The sequence below is a fragment of the Phaethon aethereus genome, assembly GCF_964289735.1.
Source record: "Phaethon aethereus genome assembly, chromosome: 1".
Classification (NCBI taxonomy): domain Eukaryota; kingdom Metazoa; phylum Chordata; class Aves; order Phaethontiformes; family Phaethontidae; genus Phaethon; species Phaethon aethereus.
The window spans coordinates 202,299,242-202,326,889 of NC_138575.1; the positions used below are offsets into that span (position 1 = coordinate 202,299,242).

The 27,648-nt window shown below is 39.1% G+C and overlaps 1 protein-coding gene across 1 annotated transcript in view; it reads left to right on the plus strand.

Moving 5' to 3' along the window:
• MICU2 (mitochondrial calcium uptake 2) overlaps nt 1–25,428 on the plus strand; it is a 146,268-nt gene extending 120,840 nt beyond the window's left edge. The window contains exons 7-12 of the mRNA XM_082014218.1: nt 2,191–2,253; nt 11,176–11,273; nt 20,261–20,432; nt 20,706–20,814; nt 24,511–24,668; nt 24,955–25,428. Coding sequence (XP_081870344.1) covers nt 2,191–2,253; nt 11,176–11,273; nt 20,261–20,432; nt 20,706–20,814; nt 24,511–24,668; nt 24,955–25,059 — 705 coding nt within the window. The 3' untranslated portion in view covers nt 25,060–25,428. The remainder of the gene's footprint in view (nt 1–2,190; nt 2,254–11,175; nt 11,274–20,260; nt 20,433–20,705; nt 20,815–24,510; nt 24,669–24,954) is intronic.
• Nucleotides 25,429–27,648: the final 2,220 nt, after the last annotated feature.

The window sequence follows — 27,648 nt, forward strand, 5'->3', positions numbered from 1 at the left end:
ATACCACAAAAAAACTTGTAGAGGTTTATCTAGGACTGAAGGAACCAGCAGCCGACACTGTCAGCAGTTGTGGTGGTTTGGGACAGGACACCTCTGCAGTCCGAGAACATGCACAAGCAGTAACTTCTCTTAAACAACAGAAGATGCAAAATCACCTTTATTTTTTTTAAGACTGACATAGCCTTTCTGCCACCTCTTGTCTTCTTCAGAAAAGATTACTTCTTGGTATGTCTTCAGTAAAGAGGCATCAGTTCTGCGTAATAGGTCTCATTATCTTTGAATTAGCCATTAGTATCTTCCAGTGATGAACAGATAAATATTAAATACAGATAAATGTTACATGGAGCAGTTGAATATTAGAGTCCATTTCTCAAGGGCAGAATTCTTCTCCCTCTGTGAGTAATTGCTGCACTGTGCTGGAAAAAATCCGCAAACTACTGGAAACAGTTTCAAGCACTATAAGGATTTACATACAGTGTAAGAAAACAATCAACTAAATCTTCCAGAACACATGTGAAAAAAAATTACACTGTGTGTCTGTGTTCTTTAGTAGTCTCTGCAGACTTTTTTAAGAGTCATTTAAAAATAAAATCCAAAAGAAAAACTCTTCTTTTCTCTTGTTTGGAAAGTATTTATGGTTGTATTTCTTGTGTGTGAGCAGAAGGTGGATTTTTCAGGTAAGAAAAAAATGTACTTTTTCAGTGAGAATATGGACGAGCAGTTGTGTTTTTATCCAGAGCTCTATATTGCTATTTTGCCATGAAGAACTTCATAATGCTTTTACTGTACTAGTCAATTGTTTTGTAAATGATGAAAAATTAAAAGAATTGGAGAAGCTTGGAAGGACTGGTACCATTTAATTGTCTTGTTGCAGTATTTATTTTGATAAATACTATCAATGCATGCCATTTAAAAATAATAATAGGAAATAACTATCCTGAGGAGCTCAAAAATGAGGCTATAAAAAAACCAGAACAGGTGAATTAGTCAAAATTTGAAAGTCAAGGGAAGACCTTTGGCAACACAAACAGCAGTTTTTCCCTGCTCGCTACTTACAAGCTCCTATTGCTTCTCTGAACAACATAACAAAAAAAGTGAAAAAATAAAGCCCTAAGAAGTGGTTTGAAAACCCCACAAAATAACGGCTGTGTCATGGATTTTTTTCCCCAGTTTGAATGGACAGGGTGAGGAATCACTCAGAAATGTTTGAGAAGCAAAGCAGCAGCTTTGAAAACCCTGATCTTTAAAAGCTTCTTTCCTAAAGTCTCCAAATCCAGAGTGTTCGGTGTTAAGTCCATATCTATACCTGAAAGATAATAAGTCCCTTGTTCTTTCATTTTTGCTGTCCTTTTGAGGATTCACGCAAATGTCTGTGAAAGGTAGGTATACCTTGTGCTATGTTAATCACTCATTCTTGTGGCAGTGTTGACCTCCCAAGCTAAAATACAGTCGAAGAAACCTTGCAGCTGAGTTATACTTGAGGTCCTGCAAATTAATGCACTTTCGATATTACCTTCAAGCTCTGTTTGGGACAGTGGAAGTTGTGTTTTTAAATGTGACTCATTTCAGTACTTCTAAAAATCATCTTAGCTAACACATTCAAGATTCTTTTATTTGTAGGGTGGAGGGGAAACTCAAACCACATTCTCCTTAAAGCTAGTTCTGAAAATACATTTGCTTATTTAATTAAATTATTCTTTGTTGTTAGTTGTATACTACCTCATTTGAACAGGTATGTTTTTCAAGTCTAGAGAATCATGTCTGTAGCATAACTATGTAAAGCTGTCTAGGAGGACAGCGTGAATATGACGGGATAATTTTTATTTTCCAACTGACCCTTGGTGTTATACCCCTGAGTTTCAAAATCTTATGGAGTGAATGCTGAGCTTTTAGTGCAAGAAAATCTGTTCTAAAAATAGGGTAAGCGCTGGACTGCAAGAGATAGATTCATATGCTCTGCTTGGCTATATTAACCACAGTAGATAAGACATTCCTGGGAAAAAGTGTGTCTGAATAGCAAAATATCCTCAAGTATGCAAATATTTTGTCACGACTAAAGAACCTCGCAGAAACATAATGACTTTATAATTAAGAAAAGGTGAAATTAATGCAAGTTTCTGAAAAAGGAGGCTCTTGTAAGACCCAATTTGTAATTTTCCTGTGGTTTTTTTCATGTTTTAACAAATACAGCTACAGAGAATCATTGGGAAGGAAGATGATTTGAAAACAGCTGGAGACGAAACAGTATTTCGGGTATGAAATAGAGATATATTTACAAAAGCATTGTCGTATTTCCTGTGAACTTTGGGTTTTTTTCAGAGTTTTTAGGTAAGTGTATAAGCATCAGTATTAGTGCTTTAATTAAATGAAAGTGCATGATTTGTCAGCTATTTTCTAACTGAACCTCCTGATGAAATGTATGCATTTCATGTATTTTATTACTGTGTGGTCACTCCATTAGTTTCTGTAAGCCTCTGTTTCAAAGTAACACTCTTCTATTTATGAAAAACTCAGAAAAAACTCTGTATCACCATATGAAAAGATGGCTTTCCAAATAGAAATTGGTATCTTAAACTTACTGAAGTGCTGCTGTTGCAGTAATACCAGCTTATTCTGAGTTAGTTCGAAATGTAATTGCTGTCATTGAGGTGACAAAGGCAAGGATTACTTTAGTTAGGTCTGCTTCCAGAAGGAAATGGCTTAGATGCAGACCAGAAGAAGAGACAGTCTTAGAGGATGAACTTCTGACTGGGTTAGAAGTTTCACTGGATTGCAGACCGTTAGCAAATGGCAAATACAGCTCGTCAATGAAAGGAGCAGGTAAATTCCTGCTCGCTTCTGGCTGTTTTCCCCAAATCCTGCCAGTGTAACCTACCTTCTTCTCTGAGTTGAGTCTTTGCTAGCTGCCATGTCTTCTTCGGCCTCTAGTTAGCACAGAGACAAGATATTATGTAGCCTGGATGAGACTGAATGAGACTGAAAACAGAAAGGGGGAAGTCCTGAGCATACTGAAAACACCTCAGAAGCAGCTGATGAACCAGGGCAAAGGAGGGGGAGAGTACAGATGGATTATCTCCCGCTGTTACTATAAGGCGCTGCTTGCATCAGCAGCACAACTTTCGTTGTGTGCTTAAATTGGATAGTGTAGCTGAAGGATATTTTTCTTATCACAAACTTCCTTTCAGTTGTAAACTGAAAATGGGTAATTAGGCACGGGGCAGCGACTGCTCATGTTGGGAGCATTCAGTAAGAAATTTATACAGGGCTCTGCTGTATAAACCTATAAACTGCATCAGCAGTTTCTACAAAGGGTTGGTCCAGCTTGTGTTCTTTACTTTTTCACCTGCCTGGGGAAAAAATGGAAATGGCAGTATTGCGAACACCTTTAATATTTACTAGGCATAAACAAAAACTGTCTTCTGATGCATAAAGGTTTTGCTCCCTCAATATGCATCCAGAGTTCAGTTAAAAATTGTTTGACTGACTAATAACCATCTCCTTTCTTGAATCTTTTCATCAGTCACCAGATTAAAATACCTAGGATTAATAGGGTTGTCTGCTCCTCAAAACCAATTTCAATTGAGACTTAACTGCCATGACAGTGAAAGAAAAAGGATCTTTATTCTGCATGAATGCACAGCTATAGTATAACATTTCCAGAGAAACTTTGATACAGTTGGACAGATTTAACTATAAACACATAAGCTTATTGGGTGCTGATTAAATACCTGAGCCTGAATGTGTCTATTTTGGGTTTTGTCTTGCTTCAGATTTTGTCTTCAGAATTCTCCATTGCGAAAAATCTGAAGTTATTGTAACCAGAACATATTATTTAATACGATTTTGTAGCAGATTATAAATGGATTTACAGTCAGTTCAAAAGAAGAATTAAATAGCTCTGGGAAGTACAGCTATCTTGAAATTCTTCTGGTCTCTATATTTCTACTTGGCAAAGTCCAAATTACTGCTTTTCTTCTAATTTTTATTTTCTTTCCTGTCTCTGTCTCTCACAAAAGAAGTTGATTATCTTTATAAGCAGTGAATCTGACTATACAATGTAGTCAGTGCATATGTTTTTACCTCTTGTTTTTAATAATTATGACAGTCATAGTATTACTTTCCAGCTAAGCAGATAAAGCATAAAAATACAGTTTTTAAAATATCTGTGTTCTTTGAAAGCTGAGATACTGCAACTGAGATACTACTGTTTCATGTTTGGGATAGTTCTGTATTTCCACAACACTTTCAAAATTTGCATGTGAGTTTGCTGTTTTTTTCACAGTAATCCCAATCTCTGATACCAGATGGAAAATGTCACTGACTTATGAAAATAAGGTATAGCTGGTAGTCTGCAACTTTATTTAACCACCAGGTATATCCAGGTATGTTCCAAGTCCAGTATGTAGACAAAGGTCCCAGTTATTCATTTACTGTATGGCGATGCCACTTAATACCCATTGAGATACTGTATTAGGAAAAGAAAAAGCAGTTTGGTTGCTGTGCTCCCAGGGTGCTTGTATCTCTGCCTCTTTTACTGAGACTTGCACATACACGTCTAAAATTCAAGATTTCACCACTAGCACTGGCCCTTGAATGGGATTGCAGTGGACTCCGTTATCCAGAGAAATATATTTCAGTTGAGGGATTTTCTTTTTCCAATATTATAATTGATGCTGGAAGAAAAGCCAGAAAATCTGCCCAGCCTTAGCCGGCCCAGTCTTTTGGGAAGTTCCTTGCTGACTTTTGCAGAGCAGGCAATCTGATTTACTCATGGCAGAGGCATGCATGCACACAATGAAGGAGAGATGCAGGCAGACGTACAAGACTGGCAACCTGGTTCTTTCTAACTAGACTGGAGAAATCAGTGCAAAAGTCAACAGAGTCAGTGACTATCTCATCTCACCCATCTTCCCGTAGGCCAAAGGAAATGCTGCACTTGGCTTCCTAGCACAGCTGTTCTGCTTCACTTGAGACATCCAGCTGAGTGTTTGGCCATGCTTTGCAGAAGAAGAGAGGCAGAATCCTTTCCTGAAGGTGGTGTAGGGTGTTGGAGAAAAGTGCATGTGCTAGAACAGTTTGGTGTGTTTTGAAAAAGGTGTTGCCCAGTGAACAGCTTTTGTCTTAATGCCCTGAGCTCCTTAAAAGGGTACTGTAATAGTGATATGTGCACTAGCATTCTGGGAGTGAAAACAATGCTAATGGTTGCAGATATCTACTGTACAGCCCACTCGTCTAGACCAGGGACTTTGCTCTTGAGTGCTTCAATTTAGATTAATGAATTATCAAGTAGTTTCAACACCTCTAATTTAATATGCTTTGTGCAATGGCTAAACTTAGAAGTTAATTTTAGCTATTTTTAGGAAAGGAATGACGATACAGAATGTTCTATATTTGTTCTTAAAATGGAATTCATGTTGGGAAATACGTGCATTGTCTCATTTCCAAATGATTAAACATATGCTTCTGGATTCCATAATGAACACATTGTCATACAAAGCATCTCATTTACATGTTTTTTTTAAAACATTTAACTCGTACTTGGGGACACAGCCATTAATCTCTTTTAAACAGAAAAATTTTGAACTAAAATTGAGTCTGATTTAGAAGCAGTATACTTTTATACACACACATGGATATTTTCATATTGATTGTGTATCAGTTGTTTTAAGCTCTCTACTTTTCTTTCTTCATTATTCATTCACACATTTATCACCGCTTAGCTGGTCAGCACAAGGTTTTACACTTGGACCGTCAGACATTGGAGCATTGTGATGCATCTCCTCCGGCACAGAGACTGTGCGGGCCATCATAACCTGCCCATCTGCTCCCTAGAACTTCTAATTAACTTGAAGTTTTGTACCCATAGCTTCAAAGTCTGTAAAGCCCTGGGCCCAGAATGACTGAAGACTGCCTAAACTGAAGGGAGAAGGATGGTAGTTGACAGCGATGCTCTTCTAGTGCAGTAATACAGAGGTGCAGCATATCTGTGCAGCACATTGAATTTTGCAAGAATCTGGTCCAAGACTAAAATTAATATCCCTCCCCAAAAGAGTGTGTCATTAATCTTGTCACCTCTCAGTTCATATGGAATGCACATTTTTTTCTTGACCTGTCTTCTCCAACTTAAATGTGTATGTTTCCTATCAGCAGATTAACATTAAATTCTGTTGAAAAGCTTTTAGATACTTTAAACCAAGGAGTATTGCAGTGTTCCTGCATGTTTTAAAGGAAGCATTCCAGGCAGGTAAACCCCATAAAGAACCAAGCTGTGTGGCATTAAAATATTAAGCTATTAAAAAACTGCTGGGTTATTGTTTACCTCATGGACAAGTACATTATTTTATTTTTCCACGTGATCTGATGACATTATAAGCTGAAGAGAGACAAAGAAACGTGCTTTCTGGCATCTTTCTAGGTACCTGTTTTGCTAGTACATCGAATTTGGCTTGTATAGCAAAAGTCTCTTCCCCCAAGGAATTCATCTGGAAGCGTGCTGTGGTCACAGTAACATTCCTTTCCATTGCACAGATGTGTGAGGCAAGGCTACCCCTTTAGTCTCTGCTACTTAACCTAGTCTGAAGTGCTTTAAATTGTATAGGTAGAGAAGCCAGATAGCAGTGTGGGCTCCTGACAGGCCAAGGAAAACACACGATTTGGCTTTGCACTAACAGCTCTAGTCCTTGATCCAAACCAGTATGAATCTGGTTGTAATCTCTGATGGCTACCTAGTGTATTTGCTTGTAAAATTAATTGGAGTAAACTGGAAATGGTGCACGTAAGCCTGCACACTTGGCATTTTGTGATAACTGAAACTTGGCGTGGCAGCCTGAACGTGGACTACTGGGGATGTGTTCGGACAGCGGGGTGCGGGAATTCGACTCCTCATGAACTGTGTCCATGCTCGCGCCGAGAGCAAGGAGGTTAATGTGTGCTGAGAATGGGTGTGCTCTGCCTTTGAGGCCAAGTCCATGTTAATCAAAAGAGCGTCCGTCACTGAACATCATCCCTCCTGAGGGGGTCTGAATTCTTGTGAGGGGCTGTCCCCAACTGTGTACAGAAGCCACTTTTCCCGGCTGGCAGCAGTGCACTGGTCAGGCAGCCTCAGGCTTCGCAGTGCAACAGTGCCATTCCCTGACTGCTTGATGCAGTCCCTCTCAACCTGCTGGCAGCAAGACTAGTTTCAACCTGTTCATATTTTTTTTCATGAAGTACCTCCTACAATGTCTGCTCCCAGATTAGCTTTAGCCCACTTGGCTGGAAACCGTTTTTGTTCTGTACCTCCTTGTGAATTGATGCGGAACCGTGGGTGACGCACTGAAAGGTGAGGATGTCCATGAAGTTACATCTTCCTCCTTGCTAAAGGCACTGACAGTACAGCATAGCAATTCCATGGCATTAGTTGTCATGAAAAAACAATTCATCTCTAGGTAATGGGAATGCTGGGTGTCGTTGAATGCTGGATATAAGCTTTTTAATTGCTTAGAAAACACTCCATCGGATTTCTTCTCAGATATTGTCTGTTACACCCTCTGTAGAAAGAGAAACGTGCAGTTTACCCTATCTGTATCAGACCTGATGTATTCTTGAATCTTGCCTTGTAAGAAAGTGTCTTGCAAAACATTAAAACTTTAGTATGGATTTATGTGATAAAAGCTGATTACTCAAAAAATGATGTATTGTTCATTCTGGCATCCACTTGAGGCTGCCTGGGCTTTGCTAAAAAAGACTGCTTTTGGAGATCTGGATCTCCTGGTCTCACTAGCTTGCCTGTTCTCAGTTCTTTTGACTAGCTGTACCTGGCAAGATTAATTTCATAATGGATACATTTTTTAAACCTTCTTCCCAGAACTGAGTTGTAGGATATATCCCAACGCCTTGGAGGCTCTCAAAATGATAGAAAGGTTGATGGTCTTGAGCAGTGTTTGAGGCTAGGCTGCTTAGATTGAAGTCTACGTTGCTTCCACGGATAGGAGCCTGCCATGATGAATTGACTGACCTAGCAGATGAAAAACAAAGAACATCAAAGAAGTGGGCTCAGAAATATTTGCAAAGATTTAGTCTTACCTTTGGAAAGACTTGGGACATCACTAGCAGACAGAAACTAAGATATTGTTGTCCTCGACCCTTCTCTCTTTTCTGCCTCTGTTCTTCATCTATTCACTCTCCTTCTATCTTAACAAAAAAAAAATTTCAATCCAAAATATATATTGTTTCAATAAAAATTGTAAAAATAAGACATTGAACAGCAAATACCATCTCCAGGAAGCGAGTAAGAGAACAAGGAACATATTACAGATTTTAATCATGATGAATGCTTTCCAGTCATGCCTCAGGCAAATTCTGCAATGAAAGGTAGTAAGAATCTAGAGACAGTAAGTCTATTAACATTTCAGATGAGTTTTGAAAATCAGCTAGGTACATTATTCTGAAAATCCTGTCTCACTGTGTGATAAGTTTCTTCTCAGTGGCGCTTGTTGCTACTTGCTGCAGTATCAGGTCCTAAATGTCAAAAGCTCAGTGAGGAGCTACAGGATTAGGTGGGTCTGTGCCCGTGACTCAGTGTTTGCAGCATCAGGCTTCTATGTTAACAGTCTGTGTAATGTAATAAGGAAATAAATGTTGTGTTATCTGATCTTGCTTAAAAAGGAATAATTGCATAATTCAGCAGTTCATGGTGCTTTTGAAAAGTGTACAAGGTGTTAACATTACTCTAGGAACACAAGCTTATGTTTGTAATATGTACACACGTGTTCATTAAATCATATAGACTTGTGTGGCATCAGAGCTTGGTCTTCGGGGTTCTTTGTGTGAACCAAGGGCCCCAGGAACATGTCTGAGCTCCCCAGTTGAGATACATGTCGCTGCCCCATCCTGTGCTTGTATCAAGATCAAACTCAGAACATCACCCTCCCTTCTCCACTCTGTGCCTTGGCTTTCTGTAAAGCACACAGCCCAAAAGGGTTCTGTGCTGCACCCTGCCCAGGCTGAAGCCACCAGATACACCAGAATACAAACTTTCACTCAATTTAGATAGTAGCTCTGTGACTCAAAGCTACCAGTCTGGTCCTTTTTACAGCTCCAGGATTAGGTTACCATTTCATTCTCATTGCCAAGAGAGACATTCCAAACGTTAAGTTATTCTTTTACCTAAGCTCAAGGAGGGTGAGGTGTTGGAAATATTAATAGAGCTCTCATTATCTTCTAACAAAGATTTGTCATGTCGGTACTAATTTATACAGTTCAGCAGCAAAAGCTTCTAATGATTCTGTGGACAAAAAGGAATTATGTACTAACATGTACTTAAATTTAATAGCATTAACTCTAGGAAAAGCAATTTTTTGAAATTTTACCCTTAAGCTGTAGTCTCTGTGGTCTGCTCTTGCATATTCTGTTTTAAAGAAATGTACTGTTTTGTAGTTTTAAAATACATTTAACTCTCACTAACATAGCGTTTGGACATCTGCCAATTCCACGTTGGAATTTCAGCTGGTAAAGAGGGTAGCCAACAAGTAGGTGCATATTTGTTTTAAATCCAGGGGTAGGCTTTGTCATCTTAGATAAGATGATATAGGTATTGTTTGTATGTCTTCTAGCTTATAACTAGAGAAACATGAATAAAAGAAAAAAACTTTTTCTGTTGCAGACTTAGTTTTTAAAAGGTTATTTTAAACCTCATTTTTCAGTTTGTTTTCAGGACAGCACTGATTTTAACATGAAGTAATTAATTTGGAAGCCTTAAATTGCATAATCATGAGTTCAGTTTTTAAAATTACACCAACAAATTTATTTCTTGCATTTTTCAAGTCGCTTTTAAACATGTAAGCAAAAAACACAAAAAGGAGATTAGAATCTCACTGCAATGAGAAATGTGTGGATTCTTCTCTGTTTCTTCTTAGAAAACTTTGTGTTCTGACATAAATAGTTTGGGTTTGAATTTCAAATAAGCATACATTAATGTTTGACTTCTGACTTTCAAAAAAGCATATACTAATGTTTATGCATCAATCTTCACAGTAATCTGAAGTGTTTAAACTTTAGAAGGATGGATCTTGTGGGTATTTAAATTTTTTTTGCCTGCAGTTAAATGGTAAAGTTCAATAAGTACAGTATGTATATAGCTTCAAAAGTTGGGTTTTTTCCTAGGTTCACTCATACGTATGTCGTATCACTGGCATTAGTGAATTGTAGCTTGCAGTAGAAATGAGGAATGTTACTTCTTTAACTATAAAATAACTGTGTCACATATGCAGTAAGCATGAAATACACAGTGGACTAATGGGCCTTGTTATTGATGATGCTGAAAGCTAAATAACCATTAGTATTAAATCTTATGAATAGAGTCTTGTCTTTCATCTTAGCTCTTCAACCAGATAAAAGACACAGAGGCTATTTAGATGTCATAAGAATAGTTTGTTGAAATCCCTCCGGACTTACAAAAAAAAAAAATCTCTTCATGTTGCTTAGTGTTGCTTTCAAAGAAATGCCAGTACGCTAGTGCTGAAAGAAGAATAGAACAGAAATCCAGCGTTATGTGTGGTTTTAGGCTTCTTAAAGATGCTGTTGAGTTGAAATAATGTGCATCCTTTTTCTGCAGAAATCTCTTAATCAGATTTTTAAAATATCTAGAAAAGTCACTAACACTGAAAATTTGCAAGAAGCCTTGTAAGACTATGTTATAATAGAGCACTTTGAATATTTGTATTTTTCTAGTTTTGTTTCTTAGACGATCATGAATGTTTTTAAATGGCTGTATCAAATTAGAAATATCTGACTAAAAACTTTTTTATGAAGATGTTAACTTTACTTAAAGCCTCTATTCACCTAAGCATAAAGGTTTTTAAAGATTTAACTGGCAACCCTCTCAGTTCGAATAATAAAATACACTGATCGTGGTTGTAAATTGTGCTCATCTTCCATACAGATGTATGTGTAAAAAATGTACTCCTCTTTCATACAGAATATTTAGAAGCAGAACATACAATACACTGTTGCCAGTTGATGTGAAAGAACTCTTCAGCTCTGAGATCCTGTGTGATAGCTTTGGGAACAGTAATTAAATTGCAAGTATCTCTTGTGAAATTCTAGTTAAAATAAATATTTCCAGATTTGTGGTGAATAAATAGTAATAATCATACAAGGCATAATAATTAATCATGCATTTTTTTTGTTTTATAGGGAGCAGAACTGGAAAGCTCTGGTGTTAATACCATGTTGCTGGTACATTTCTTTGGAAAAGAAGGAAAGGAAAAACTTCGCTATTCTGAGTTTTTCAGGTATTTTTTTCAGCTAGGCAAGCCTAACAGCAACCAGTCCTGTTCCTACCCCTTCTACTTTGCACCAGCATTGGCATTAATCTGACCTCACACTGTGCTGGTTCAGAAAGTTAAGCAGGTAATCAAGCAGGAGATTATTCATGATTTTTCCTGTTTAAATTTCTAGTTTAGCTCCTTGAGTCTGTTGTCTGCAGGAGGAGTTGAGCACCATGAAAACTCCAAAGCAGCCATGGGCCTGGAGGCCGTAAGGGTTGAGACTACCATTCTTGGCAACTGTGCAATAGCATAGCAATTGATCATGACAATATGATTCACGAGTATTTTCTTTTTCTTGATCAAATCACCAGAAGAGTGACTTCTAATCAATCAAAGAAGCTTTTCTGAGCTGAGACACCCCCCTCCCCATTACAACTGTCATGGTAGGCTACAGGCAACTTCTCTGCTTCTTTCAAATTCCAGCTTCTGTTGAAACTTTACCTGTGCCTTTTCCTTTACCCTTTGAATTACTTTTGTAATGGCACTATGCAGATACTTCGTGGCACTTATGTCGGAACTGGGAATTAAGTTATGGCAAACACCACATCAGACTGAAACTGCTGTGTAATACCAAGTGGCCATTACTCCTGGAAACGTAATGTTGTATACTCATCTATTTCACCATAAGCTTTGCAAAATCAGAAGTTAATAGAAAGTTCTAAGACTAGTGTAGGGAATCATTCAGTTTATACATCATATACATGTCAGAAGGATGGTGTAATCCTTGTCTACATTGGAGTAGGAAGTTCTGCTGTGGTTGCTCTTGACTTGAAAACCCAACCAGGTATCAGCTGTTAGTGTTTAATTGGATGAGATTCTTTCTTCCAGTGCTTATTTCAATCAGTCGTGATGACCACCACCTACACAGTATCACAATTTAACTGGTTAAAACTCTCTATTACTTGGGAGATCAATGTCTCCTGTTAGTATGAACTCCAGACACAGCTTGCTATGTGAACTTGGGCCTAGAAGCCTAATGCACAGTTTCTTTGAGATAAATGGAAGTGCCTAAATACCTCTGTGAATCTTGACACACATCTTGTAGCACCACATCCAGAGAAGGTTATCTACATCAGTATTACCTTTTGTACAAAAATAATCAGTCATTTACAGACTGCAAAAATAAATTGGGATAATATGTTTTTATTCAACTTATGTTCAGAAGAAGAGGAATCTGTCAGCCCTCTTAAAAATGAATGTTGTTGCAATCAGTGGAGGTTTGGAGAAAGCCAGAATAGAAAAGGAAGAGTGACAATTTTTCTAACACTAAAGAGCATTCGGCTCCACTGGCGCTGGCACACACTGGTCTTCAAATAAACACAATTTCTCTTTTGAAGACCTCAACTCAATAGGAATCAAAGTGAGTAAAATCAGTTTAAGACGCCTCCAGCTCCCTTTTCTATAAATACCATAGATCCCCTCAATGAAACGAAAGGCAGAAAGCACCAGTAAAAGGTTGTGTTTGCATATACAGTGTAAACTGAAAAGCCTTAGGTTTTAGATAAAATCCTGCATTGACCCAATGAGGCATGACATTGATGAAACTATGTACCTAGTACATGTAGGTTAAAGACCTTTACCTACCACACAGATAGAGGCCTGTAATCAAAATCAAACTCCCACATCTTGCTCTTAAAATTTGTGGGATAAGTGTAAGGTTTAATGCAGGTAATTTTTCAACAGTGGCAGTTATGTTTTGTAGAGCTGGAATGTGCCTCTTTATCACTGCATAGACACTCCATCTCAGTTGCAACATGACAGTGAAGTTTGTTTAACACTCAGAAAGGTGAATAAAAGGATCACTGTCTTTTTAACCTGTGTGAACATATCACCTTTCACATGATTTTATTTGCAAGTAAATCAAGCACATCATTTCTGGGTTCCTATTGTTCAGAGAAAATGTGATTTCTATCTGATGGCCTCTCATAACATTTTACCTTACGCGGGAAGCTATTGTTGGCTGTTTGATCAAAGTGCCACGCTGTTTTTACAAGAGATGACTGATGAGCTGTACAGACATAGATCATTGTCAAAAGCAGAAAATAATGATGGCAAATGCTTTTATCATTTTCCAAGTTCTTGCCTAGAAAGCTTTTCCATTGATCAGTGTAGTACCTAGTAGAAAGTAGGGGTGATTAGATTTGATTAGGATACACTAAAACTTGTCACATTAGTTAAATACACAGATATTGCTGTGCTGTAGAGTCCTTGAAACTAAAAAAAAGAAAAGCAGGAATGCTTTCTTTGTGAAATTTCACTGTACTTACATGGGAATTCAGAAAGCTGAGACTAGCATTCTCACCTCATTACTTACGTATATTTTCCTCATGCTTCCTCCTTTTCAGTTTGGCGGACGTTAAAAAAATTCTTTTGTAAGTGTGCAGCCATCTGTATCTACATGTACACCACTGATGTCCGACCCTTTTAGCCCATAGTTGAAACGTTTAAAACATGTTGGGCAGCCACAGTCAATATATCAGGGCAATTAATTTGCCTTGTTCTCCTTTCTTTGCATTCAGATGGCACACAGAAAATGGAAACCGTCTACATCATTCAGCCAGCGTGGACCTGATGTAAGCCAGCTTTTGTGCCTCCCTTCCTACTGCCCTGAACACGGGAGGCACACTGATTATAGGGAGGGAAAATGGTTAAGCCGGCTGTGTTCCATCTGTCTCCACCTGGTTCATGGTCTTTGGAAATCATAGGTAGGCGATACACACAAGGACAATCCTCAGGCAGTTTTTTACTGGACATAAGGAATGAAACAGAATATCAGATCACTTTTCAATCTTCCTTGGGCTGCTGGGAGCATGAGAGTAGAGAAATAACATTTTCATAGGTATTTTGTGACACCAGTCAAGCTCTTTTCTCACTATCCTCCAGAGCATAGTCAAAACAGCAACCAAAGCTGCTTCTTTTCATTCTCTGCTGAGCAGCAGTGGTGGGACTCCCGCTTCCTTCTTCAGGGACTGCTTCGAAGTAGTGGAAGCAGTCCAGGAAGCCCACCCAACCATCCTGTGTCTTTCCCATAGTAACAAGGCTGTTTCAGAGATCCTAAGGTAGGACTCAAGGAACACATGTTCAGCTCCAGACTGCTACATGGTTTCCTGACAGTTGTATTGTCTGTAACATAAGGACAATATGATAATTATTACTAATAATTTACCACTTCAAAAGTGTCAGCTTGTTTCCCTGGCAAAAGTTAGGAAATTTAAATCTAAATTATTCTGGAGCATGTTTATGTACATCGCTAGTAACAGTGGTGCCTCCTGGTCAAGTGCAGCTGGAATCGTTGTTACCCTGTATGAGTTTAAGAAAACATAAAACAATATGCAGCAAACCTACCTAGAATCATGTAACAGAAGGCTAAATTTAACACAAGAAGCTGTAACCAGGTGAGACTTTCTTCTCAGAAGACCTGAACAAATTTCTGTTTCAGATGACCACCACTCAGTTTTACACCTCAACAATAACGTCATCTTCTAATACCAGGTCCCATCTTACAGAGTGTCAGATTTCAATCATGAAGTCAGATGTTCTTTGGGATTCCAGGGTTTTTTTTCTTATGCATAGCAGTTTCCCCTGTTTTTTGAGACAAATAATTTTTGGTCTTTTCCTTCCAAAAATGTTTCACTTATGCTTTAATTTCCAGCTATATTGTATATACTATTTTTTATTCAGAGTAGAAGACTATTTAGCTTTCTAGGTATAGCAAATATTTCTTCCTGACAGCCACTGTTTTTTTTTTCCTGAAAAAGTCCCTTACTGATCTTGTTTAAGTATGTCTAATCCCAAATAAAAGAGGAGACAGTAATTCACTCCCTAAACAGTTTACGACTGCTATTATTTTTTTCTGTAATCTGTCCCCAAGCAAACTTAAATCTCTCACAATCTCCTTGAAGGAAAAAAAGAAAGAAAAAGTGCAGAGAGTATGGAAAAAATATTCAAAAAACTTTGTATTTTTTTCCTGGGACGGCTTACAAAAACGTACTTCCTGGTACGGTTAAACAATGGGTATCTTGTAATCATGTAAGGAAAATTAACATTTCAGATCCAATTCATGACATTTTCTTATCTGGTTTGTTGCTTCCACATTCCTCATAGAATTTTGAAGCAGAAATACTGTTTAATCATGGTTTCTTTTTTATTTTCCGCTTTAGCTTGAAGGTCCCAAATTATATAGTCATACACGAAACATGCCTTTTCCCTGCCTGGCCTGTTTTTTTTTCCTTCAGTATTTTGAATTCCTTGGTACATTTCATTTGAAACCTTATATTTAAGAAACCAGAATGGTCCAGGCTGAACCACTCTGCTAGTGCTGACATTTGTCTGATGCTATGCTGTGTTTGTGCCAATGCATGGATGCAGGATCTCTTTTAGGTAGCATCATCAACCAGTAGTGCTTTTGCTGTGATGATAGCTTGTATGTTTTCAGTGGTTTTCATCTAGGGATTTGGAAGTGCTTTGCAGATACAGAATGTGATTGCCTCCTCATTTGTCTCTGTACCTACACTTGTATCTCTGTGCGTGTGTATAGACCCCTAATACACGTAGGGATGACATCTTGTGCAACCAGGATCAGACGGGGAGGAGGTAGAGATGGGGACAAAATCTGGCACCGTGATTGTGTATTCCTATCATAGCTGAATCTGAATGTTTTCCAAATGTTTAGTAATGATGCTGAGAAGAATCTCTGTTTCTTCCTTTCCTATATACTTAGCAAAGGAATAGCTTGATTAGTTTCTACAGGATGCTTATAAATGAAAGTGAGTAGTTTTGTTATGTTTGGTTTGGAAACATTGAGGACAGTAAATCAAAGGGGCTTTTGCCTGTAATTCTGAAAATGGTAAGATTGGTTAACTGTCTTACCACTTGCAAAACTGAATTTACAAGCATAGGTCTAAATGTTCTGTAAAGGTTAATGGTCAAGCCCTTATTAGATTTTCTATATTCCGTTTTGAAACTCAGATTTGCAAAAAGGCAACCTTGCAGCTGGTTTGCAACAGCCCTTTGGTGCAGAGAGGGTTATCAGGTCTTCAGAAGGACTTGGGTATCCAAAGAGGAGCCAAAGCAGAGTACAAATGCCAGGGTGGTATATCCATCACTATCTTTGTTGTTAAGTTTCCTTCCTATAAATCAGTGCAACAAGAACGAGTCAGTTCTGTATCAGTATATTAAAGCTCTACACAGACTTTCAGTTCAGGTCAAGAGGTATAGAAAGAAAAACTTTCCCTAACCTTTCCTTTTGTGTTTCATTCTACTGCTTTGTGTTCCTAGCACTTCATTGCAACATCTCAGGTTGGAGGGGGAACAGCTGCATTCCTCAGGTCTCCCCACTTTTACTGCATTTTTGCTTCTATTAAAGCTGAGTTGCCAAAAAGTCTTGAGAGACTCCCTCTTTCTATAGATCTGTAAAGCACATTACAAAATGAGGGATAAATCCTGATAAGGTTTCTGGATGCTGTTGTAACACGATAACGAATTTGGCCATTGGCCTTCAATGTGGGTGTTTTAGAGAGTGCGGATAAAACAGGCTATCTTAAAGAAAGTACTGTGTGTTCCCAGACTTTTCTCTGATTTACCTTCCTTTTTGTTATTTGGAAACTTAGGGCTTGCTTTTATTTTCAAGCTGCTATAGCATAAGACTATTCCCAGTGTAATTATTTTTTTAATTGTAAAGCACATCTACAGTCAGAATCCTGTTTCCATAGTTGAATTATGGCTCCCTTCAAAGTCCCCAGCCAAGCTGCCCCTGACTTTGGGAGAGCAGGAATTTCATACCTATGCTTGCTTTTCCTAATACCTGAAGAAATTTTTAAGGAATTTCCAGCTGAAACTCATCACACTGTGATCCAGAAGATACAAAAGCAAGGATCCCTAGTGGTGTCTTGGCATTTAAGTATCAAGTTTTACATCCTAACCAGAAAGTTATTTTAATAACTTTTAATAACTTAAAAAAACTCATTAGGATTTTCAACTCTCACATCTGGGAATAAGAGTGACCTAGAATGCTGATGCGATGATTCATAGTATTTTAATTTTTATAATATGGGAAGCTATCACATATAAATTTTAAATTGCACGTTTCAGCTGCTGCTCCAAGTAGCATTTGGTACGGCAGGAAATCTTCCCACTCTGGCTTGCCAGGAGCGAACCTACAAGTTGAAATGAAATACCCATTAATTTTTTTGTACCTAAATAACTAATTCCCATTCCGTTCCCTAATCTGCGCAGGGCAGCAAGAGGCACAGCTCTTGTGCCACAGGAAGGGTGTCCTTGCCTCAAAGCAACTGGGGAGGGCAAGAACTCAGGCCTGAGAAAAGGCAGTGGAAAACCCACAGTGGAGCTAGGGAAATATAATGCTTCATTTGCTGTCTGACTAGAGGAGGGTTCAGAAGGAAGAACACATCAAAAATGCCACAGCCAAACCCTTCACTTTCCTCTTTGGCTTTGCTGCACCTTTCAGCTGGCTTATGTGTGTGGCTATATGGGCCACTTGCTCCTTCCTCAACACGTAGACATGCTTGGTCTTTGAGCTGTCCTGCCTTTAATGGGTATGGCTAGAGGGCAGGTCACTGAGTGTTTTCTCCTTAAGGAAATACAATATTTAGAAAAGATGGAAGAATACATGGTTTGTCATCACCTGTGGCTACTGACCAGTACTGAGTGTTAGTTCCCCAAGAATTCATACTTCCAATAACAGACCTTAAATCTGTTGCAAAATGTGTCTACCTTTCATAGATTAAAAGCCAAGAAAATAAAGCACGTGGTGTCTTGTTTCCCTACATCCACATTTTAGGCATATTTCTGAAAGTGACCTCATTTTCAGCAGCTTCTCCTCCCCCAGACCAGATGTTACATGGGTTGGAAACGACAGTCAAAGATGCAGTTACGGTTCTGCATGCTCTCTGCTGTGACTTCCAGCCAAGCACAAGCCCCACGTCCCAGATACCATCTACTCCTTGCCCTTGACAGACACTCCGAAAACGCAGCCAAGTGGCCCTAGTCAGTCTCTGCTAGACTGACTCCATGCCTGGTCCGCATGCCTGGTCCATGCTGTCCTCTCCACCCACAGCTTGACCTCCTTTCCCAGGATCCATGGAGGCTCGTGCAAGTGGTGTGGCAGGACTTGGTTCTGCCAGCCCGTGCTGGCTGATCTCCCCGGCACGTGCCGAGTGCTGGGCTGGCCGCAGGCAGCAGTCACCTCACAAGCTGCATCTGAAAACTGAAGAGTGGTTTGCAAGCTGTGCAAGTAAGCACTCGCCGGTCTGTAAGACAAGGGGCCTCCTCTTCACATTGGTGGTACAAACAGGTCCTTTTGTGTTTCATCCCCTTGTGAGAGGGACGGTTGGGGGACATGAAAGGGAGACAGGTTTTAAGGTGGACTGTGGAGGAAGATACCCGTGTTTGACTATGCTGTGGAGGCCTTGTAACCCCCTTTACTGGACAAAAAAAAAGCCCATATAAAATGTGAGAGCGTATCGTACCCCTCCTCAGTATTACCCTAATAAAACTAGCCTGAAACATAAAATCACTTCCACTGTCAGGCTTTCATTTGCCTGCGTGTCCCGAGCTTCAACAAATGCGAAGTATTTGTTGGCCCTTGCATGTGCAGCTCTAATTATTAGAGGAAAAAATGCAAGAGAGCGCTTATGCTGTGACAGCAGTCTTCAGCTAATCCCATATAGACTTCACAGATCTTCAAGCTACTAACTGTCCAAGTGATCTCATTAAAGAACTAAAGATAGCTGTGTGGACTAAAATGCCGCAATTTCAGGGGAAAGAATTCAAACCCAGTGAGGCCATGCAAACACTTATGAGCAAATGAGCCCCTACTGATACTGGCTACACAGACCCTTAGCTGTTCCCTTCTCCAACTAATTGCTTTGTCCCAGTATAGGAGTATTTAATTCTCTCCCATCACTAATTTTTGCAACTCAATAAAGCAGGGTTCTTTCAAAGTACTAAAGGGATTCTGGCAAGCAGCACTGTGTTTTTATCCTTCACATGTTTAAAAATCAGCAATTTTGGATTGCCCCATTTCTGAAGTGGAAATTACCAAATGGATCGCACAGCATTGTCTTTTACTTACTCAAAATTCATATCAGAAGAAGTTATAATGGCCACATAGACCAAACTGGGGAAACTCAAAGCTACAACTCTGCTTATAGATCTAGCTCTGTACCTGCAGGTTGTTACTTGCTTCTCGTGATATGTTTTTTTCTTCTTTCTAAAAGAATGGGTGTCTCCTAAAAACCTTGATGTTCACCCCTTCCTTTTTCAGACAGGTCTCTTCGTACCTTCCCAAACACCTGCAACATCATTTTCTGTGCTTTTCTGAACTCTGTACACGTCAGTTGTAATCCTCTCTAATCCATCCTCTAGTGAGTGCAGAACTGATTTGCCAAACCCCGCTTTGCAGTTATAATCTTTGAGGCTTTTAGTCATCTTTTCCTGCAGTGATGATTTCAAGTTTCCTCTTTTCTTTCACCTTTGTGATTATTAGGGCCTCATCTTTTAAGGCACTTTCCAACCTTGTCATTCTTCTCTCTATTAATATGAAATTTCATAAATCATGTGTCAGGCCTTTAGTCACCATGTTCTTTTTCATTCACTCATTATAATACTGCCTTACCAATCATTTTATCTTATTATTTGCACTTTTTTAAACACTGGTAAAAACTATATGCCAAGTGTATCAGTAAATTATCTTGGCAGCAGCAATCTATGAATGCAGACTTAGAGAGCACCCTACTGGTGTCATTATTGAAATGCAGCCGTGGAAACAAATCTGCACACACAGGTAAAAATTAAACCAGTGACATTTTAAACAATGACATAGATAGTATTTGTGATTAAGGGTTAGTGTCTCCTGCATTTAGTAGCTAAGGTAGTAGAAGTGATACAGTGATGCAAGTATCAACTGTTGGATGATATCCGTTTACCCTTAGATTCATGGAAAATCTGCAAACAGAAGTCCAAGAAATGGAATTCATAAAGTTTTCAAAGGGTTTGAATGTCATGAGAAAAGAAGACTTTGCAGAATGGTTACTGTACTTCACCGATGAGGAAAACAATGAAATTTACTGGCAGAATGTGAAAGACAGAATTGAGGCAGGAGAGGTTGGTATATATGCTTTGTTTTGCTTCTTCATTTGTATGTACAGGTTTTCATTTGAATATGAGTATCTAATAATGTAACTAGTTTCCAGGTGAATTATTGCAGCTTTTGCATTTTATGCGGCTAAGATAATTTGCCAACTGAAAAATACAAATATCAACAATGAGTAAGCAATCATACTTAAACACTAGGTCTCACCAGATTTCCTGAAATAGATTTACTAGGGTGTGAATGTATTATTCATTATATACCATCTCAATTTTGTGGTACTCTAGAATATCAGTTTGGAAGAATTCAAGACTTTTTGCAAGTTTACAAACAACCTGGAAGACTTTTCTATTGCCATGCAGATGTTTACTGTAGCCAATCGTCCTGTTAAACGGGGTAAGTGCTGCACACCTTTCACATATTTTTTTAAAAGAAATAATGCATTTTTATTAAAGACTTAATGTAAATAAGTTATCCCAAAGTAGCACTATGAAGTCCAAAAATACCATACCGCTCTTTATTCTGAATTAATTCTATTTAATGAAAAAACAGGAATATAAAGTTCCCAAAATGTTTTGATTTGTAAGTTCTAATATGCTGAACAGTTCACAGCAGACTAAACCATAAAATAGTAGAATGGTTTGGGTTGGAAGATGTATGTAGATCATGTAGTCCAACCCGCTGCTGCCATGGGCAGGGACATCTTTCACTGGTTGCTCAAAGACCCATCCAACCTGACCTTGAACACTTCTAAAGATGAGGCATCCACAACTTCTCTGGGAAGGCTGTTCCAGTGTCCCACCATCCTCATCGTAAAAAGTTTCTTCCTTACGTCCAGTCTAAATCTACTCTTTTTCAGTTTGAAACCATTTTGCCTTGTCCTGTCACTACAGGCATTGGTAAAAAGTCTCTCTACGTCTTTCTTATAAGGCCCCTTTAAGTACTGAAATGCCACAATAAGGTCTCCCCGGAGTCTTCTCTTCTCCAAGCTGAACAACTCCAACTCTCTCAGCCTGTCCTCACAAGAGAGCTGTATCATCCCTCTGACCATTTTTGCGGCTCTGCTCTGGACCCGCTCTGACAGGTCCATGTCTTTCCTGGGCTGAGGGCTCCAGAGCTGGATGCAGGACTGCAGCTGGGGTCTCCCCAGAGCAGGGTAGAAGGGCAGAATCACCTCCCTCGGCCTGCTGGCCACGCTGCTTTGGATGCAGCCCAGGCTACAGTTGGCCTTCTGGGCTGCCAAGCACATGCTGCTGGCTCATACCCAATTTTTCATCCACTTGTACCCCCAAGTCCTTCTCCGTAGGGCTGCTCTCAGTGCAATCTAAATTCTAGATCTATTGAAACAATACATGCTTCAGTAGCAGTTTGTGGTAACAAAGCTTTTTCCTCATAGTGAAACTAGTTTTTTGAGGAAACTAAACAATAGAAATCTCCTCTTTTGCAGGATCTGTGGCATCTTGCTGTGTTACACTTAAGCCTCCACATGCCGTCTCCATGTGCTTATGTACCATTATGCAATCACGGCTATGAAAAACAGTGTACTAAAGTGATTTCTAAAATAAAGATTTGGAGGAGGGAAGTTGCTTCTTTCCCATGTAGTAGAAATAGGAGCAATGCAACAAAAGTTTCATGGACATAAAAATGCTTTTTGTTGTAATCCTGAGGTGGTTCTTACTTGTTAGACTTGAAAGACAGCTCTCGTAAGTTATTTGAAAACAGCAACGTAAAGAGTCCCTAAGGAAATTTGTTGAGATATTAACGTTCATTGAAATAAGTATTTGATGGGCTCATGTGAAAAAGGTGAGAGATATATGAGAAGACAGGAAGATAATTCACTATTCTTGAGAGAGAAGTGTGAACATCGTTTGAACGAAGGAAGGCCAAAACTGAGGGGGTTACAACTTGCGACTTCCATCACTGGTTAATCCAGCCTTTAGGAAGAGTTTTGCTTCCACAGCCTCTCCGGGCAGCTGTTCTAGTGCTTAACCACTCTCATCGTGAAGACTTTTCTGTGTCAAACTCTTGCTGCAACTTACAACAATTGTGTCTTACCTCCATGCACCCTAAGAAAAATACAGCACTCTCTTCCCTATAACCCCTTTCAGGTGATCCGAGGGCTGCAGAGATCCCCCATTACACCTCTGTTCTCCCCAGCTCCCTCAGCTTTTGTTCTTCCATCATGTGCTCCAGTTCCCAGCTGGGTTCATGGCCCTCCTCTGCTGGTTTGACAACATCTTTCTTCAGTGGGGGGAGACAGATTTTATTTGCACAAGGTGTACAAATAGTGGAGAGGGAAGAGGATGAGTTAATGGTGAAATAATAGTCATAGGTGAGATACGAGAGTTTAGCTCACTTCTTTAAGTGCCAAAGGTTGATGAGGTCAACAGTTGATGTTGACCTTGGTAATGTTTCCTTGTAAAAACTCATACCTAACCAACAGGCAGTTGTGACTCTGTTTATGCACTGAACCATACTGTGATCGAAAACAGTCAGCTCCTGAGGTAACTCACGGATGTTACATGTATACATGTCTAATTCTTTCCTGAATCTCACTAAGTTCTTTGTCTTGCTGTTTGCATGTGTGTACATGTGTGTATTCACACACATATGAATATTTATCTAAAAATAAGACAGTCCTTTAGACCTTCCTTTTATTCTAGACTTTTTTTTCTTATAAGTTAGCAGCTCATCTTTTCTCTCTGATAAGGTGGCCCTTCTGACTTTGAAGGTTATTATGCTCCACCATTTTAGAAGAGCCGCCTTCTTTTCTTCATGTTCTGTTCAAAAGAGTGCAGTGCCACCTCTGGATTTATATTTACCTTCAAGAGCTAAAAGAGTTAACAACTTTTTAAAGGCAAAATTAAGACTCTACTATAAGCATCCCATATTTCATGTCCTTTTCAAATTGTGGCATATCCTTTTACAGAAGGATTTTCAACTTAATTATGTTTAAATCAACTGTAAATTAATCAACTGCATTTATACAGGAATTGTTCAGAGGCAAAGATCAGAGCTAAGTCAGGAGTGCTCTTTCCTCTAGTAAGCTTCAGAACTAATCTTACTTATAGCGCTATTTATAAACAGCACTTGTTTATGAAAGCAGAACCACGTTATTACTATATTTATGACTTTGTTGAACAACTTGCTGTAATAACCTACAATACTGCTGTACTTTAATAACCTCCAGTCCCTCCTTGAAATTCACTCTTCTGTGATACCTTCAAAAATGCACCCAACTCATGTGTTGTGATTGTGCTTGCTGTCATAAACAATAATCGTTTCACTCTTGCTATCTTCTGATTTATGGCAACCCCACACGTTTCCTCATCTTCCTTGAGTCAAAACTCCAAATTCTTTACACCACAAGACCAAAAGTGGAGATAGTAGGTATTACTGTAATGCTTATGGTACTATAAAGAGAGAAGGCAAAAAAGCTGAAGAGGAAAGTAGATGTCCAGAGAGGTATGACAGCTTTTTCTGCCATAAATCCTCATAAATTCTTCCATCAGGATTTAGGAGAAGGTAACAGACTTCTTTAAAGAACAGAACTACAGGTATATAAAGCCATGTGCTGTAAACAGTGCGTTGAGTATTTGATGATTTGTATTTCTACAGAGTTGCTGAGGGGATTGTTGGTTGAGGTGGAGCGTATTGTAAAATACTGTTCTCTGAGGAGAAGATTTTTCTTGCAGAATGAATCAGCATGAAACTGGTTTGAGATAAAATAGTAGTATTTTTTAATGAGACCATAGTGAGGCAAACACTTGTCATCCATGTGCACTGGTATCAGCCAAAAGTACATAAGTTTTCAGCATGCAGCTATTTCTAGCAAAAATTACCACTCTCACTGTTGCTTGAGAAGTAGTGCATTTCAAAAGTTTATCACGTACTTACTGAAGATTGTTATGAAAGGTGAAGCAAGCTCAAGAATGCATGAGGCCTCCTAATAGTTTACTAGTTCACACATCTCAAATTCTCCAGTGAGGATACTCATGAGACATTGTAAATTGCACAGAATCCTGCTATTTATGTGTTTTCCATTTCTTTGCAAGTTCAATCCCTTATGATATAATATTGTGTCTTTACTAGCTGAGTTTAAGAGAGCAGTGAAGGTGGCAACAGGACAGGAGCTCTCAGATAATGTTTTGGATACCATCTTCAAGATTTTTGATCTAGATGGAGATGACTGCTTGAGCCACAGCGAGTTTCTTGGAGTCCTGAGGAACCGAATTCATCGAGGTTTGAGGGTAACAAGCTGACATCATTGTTTTTAAATACCACAGATGATTGCTACAACTATCTTGTTAACAGTTATAGAAACACAAGTAGCGATAGCAAATAAAAAGAAGTTATATTTTAAACTGAAGATTCCTTACTGCTTATGAATCTGGGAGGAGTGCTGCCACCAAGAACTTCTTATTATGCATGTGAACTATGGGAGAAACAGCATTGCATCACATATTATATTTACACGGTCTGTGAATAAGAGTCTTTTTTGTGTAACTACTAAACATACTTTAACTTTATTAACAGGTACCGCAACAGCAAGGCATTCAAGGTTACTGGAAGTGTGTGAAAAGAGAAAGCATTAAAGGAGCCAAAGAAGTGTGGAAGCAAACAGGGAAAAGTCCTTTTTAAAGCAGTCTGTTGTTCTTTTGCTATAAATGTTGTTATTTAGGGGGGTTTGTCTGTCCTGTTTACATAATAGCTGAATCAAAAATACTCTTTTTTTTTTTTACTCTAGTTAAACTTTAATTAACCCAGTTTCTAATGCAATAATCTTATGTCGTTCTAGTGCAATCAGTTTGGTTTACAGAACTGTTGTCGCTTTTGACCTCCATACGGAAGTACTCTTGTTCTAGGGAATAGTGTTGTTTACTCCCCTGTGGAGTCTGACCTTGTGCAGTAGCGTAGAGGATACACAGGTTTTAATAGTGGCCACTGGCAGGAACGTCACGGCAATATCATCTCCTGTTGAAAGAGTGGACATCATCTCAGCCACCAACACAGCAGTTCTCTTTCCCTGGCAAAGACAGAGGTCCAAAAGGCGAAACCACTTGCGCAATCCGTACAAATCAAGTTATCCCAAATCAAAAAGGAAAATTCATGTGGTTCGTGCCCTCATTACTGTGAACTGCTCGTGTGCTAGTTCTGGTGGATGATTCCACCAGATCCTGTGTGGATGTCTGGTTTGTCTACCTTCATGATGATAATATTAAACTGGAAATAGAAGACTGTTGATACAGGCTTTAAAAGTTGCACATTGATCTATGAATGTGCATTAAGTCTCTCAGACCTCTTCAACAAATAGTGTAAATGAGAAGCAAAAATCTTCATTCTATCATAAAAAGCTGTAGCTACAATTTGAGTCCTAATTATGTTGCTTTAATTGTATTGCAGAAGGTGAGCGTGTAACAAATAGTTGCTTTATCTTAGTAATAAGTCCCTTAGTTGTGACAGGGAATGCTGCAATATCTCAGGAATTCAAGGTTATAATAAGCAAGTGTTGGGGGAAAAATAAGTCCCAATGAAAAAGTAAATAACTTTTTTTTATTCCAAAATGCAGTTAGACATAAGATCTTAAACAGTAAAACAAGGAACACAGCAAAATTAATGTTAGCAATTACAGATTAACATTCTTTAGCTGTAACATAGTGTGTATCCGTGTATACATGGGTGTGCATGTTACATGTTTTTTCTTTCTTACAGCCTTAGGAGCCAGTAGTCCTAGGTCCAGATCAGTCTTCCTGATTGGCCGCTATCTATATGAGATAGACTTATCTGTAAAGCTGTCAAGGTTCTTCCTCTTTCCCCTTTCCAGTTGTCTGACTTGTTTTGGCTGGGGTGAAAGCTTAACCTTTCAAGACAGGTTTGTGGTAACAGACTCAAAAGATGGACTGGGCAAATGTCTCAGGAAAAACCACCAAGAAATCTCACCACTCTATGAGGAAGTATCCATCCCTTTTAAGCATGACACTAGCTGTGTTATTCTCAAAGTTGTATACAAACTCAACAGGAGGTGTTTTGTTGTCATTTCTTTGGGGTTTGATGGGGGAAGCCTTGAGAAGAGGGAAACCTTTCATGGTAGATAGCAGAGCAGCCCTCACTCCGGTGAGGCACAGGAGGCAATGCATTAGGAAACCATAAAGATGCCACCTAAGGAGTACTGAGATTACAGAGAATGTATTTGGTATGTCAGTAGCCGTCAGGCAAGCTTGTGCTGAGGAGGAGTCCTCCCGCCTGAGGTTTGGCACAGTGGTCTCATGTCGGGAAACAGAGTGAGAAGCTAGCAAAGCAGCAGTGTGCCACGCTTCCCTCCACAGCCTTCACTTGGAGCTTTAATTTAAATTGGGTTAAAGAGAAAATGCTTGTATTCTTGTCATTTGTGGCCATGCACCCAGTCACCCACCAGAACAAGAGCACGCCTATGTGGAGACCTGTTGAGAAGATCAGGCACCAGTGACCACTAAGGATCCCTTTACTTCGCCAGGAAACCATGAGAATGAAATAAAATACAGTAAACGCCTCAGCCTGCCCCCCTCAAACTGAACTCATGCACTGCTCTGGGGGCAACAGGAAATTAGGTAGCTGGTTTACTTTGTGTGTTGGGAAGTTGCTTGCTGCTTCTGATCACGGGAGCTATGAGAAAGAGAGCTGATGGGAGCAGAGGTGGGGCAGTGGGACTGGCATCAAAGTACCACAGCCAGCCCCACGTCACCAAATAGGAAAGGACACGATCCAGCAAGACACGGCTCTATCACAAAAGTGTGTGTGTTCCCCCAAAGCGTGCTTTGTTCCACCCCTGCCTTTAATGCAAGGCTGCCTTTTGCTTGTTGCTGTTAATATTTTGGCAAATCATTTTTACTTTGGAATGGAGATTATTCTTTAGCATTTTTTTCTGTGTAATGTTAATAGGTTTATGATGTTCTTTATTGCTTTTGTGGTTTCTTTTGTTTACCAATGACTTGCTTCCTACAAGCTGTTTGGTTTTCTTTTGGAAAAATCAACTCATTTAGCTTTAGTGTATCTAGGAAGTTTAATTCCCCATTGCTCATTTATATCTGGGTTTGTGCAATCATCAGTATCTGCTTTCGGCAGCAAGTTACTAAAAATGGGATTTCAAGTTTTATTTTTTAGCAAAAGCTTTAGTGTCAAGTTCAGAGGAAAAAGAGAACAGATACGCTTATTTTTAGATGAACTTTGACTCTGTAGTAAAAAAAGAAATGA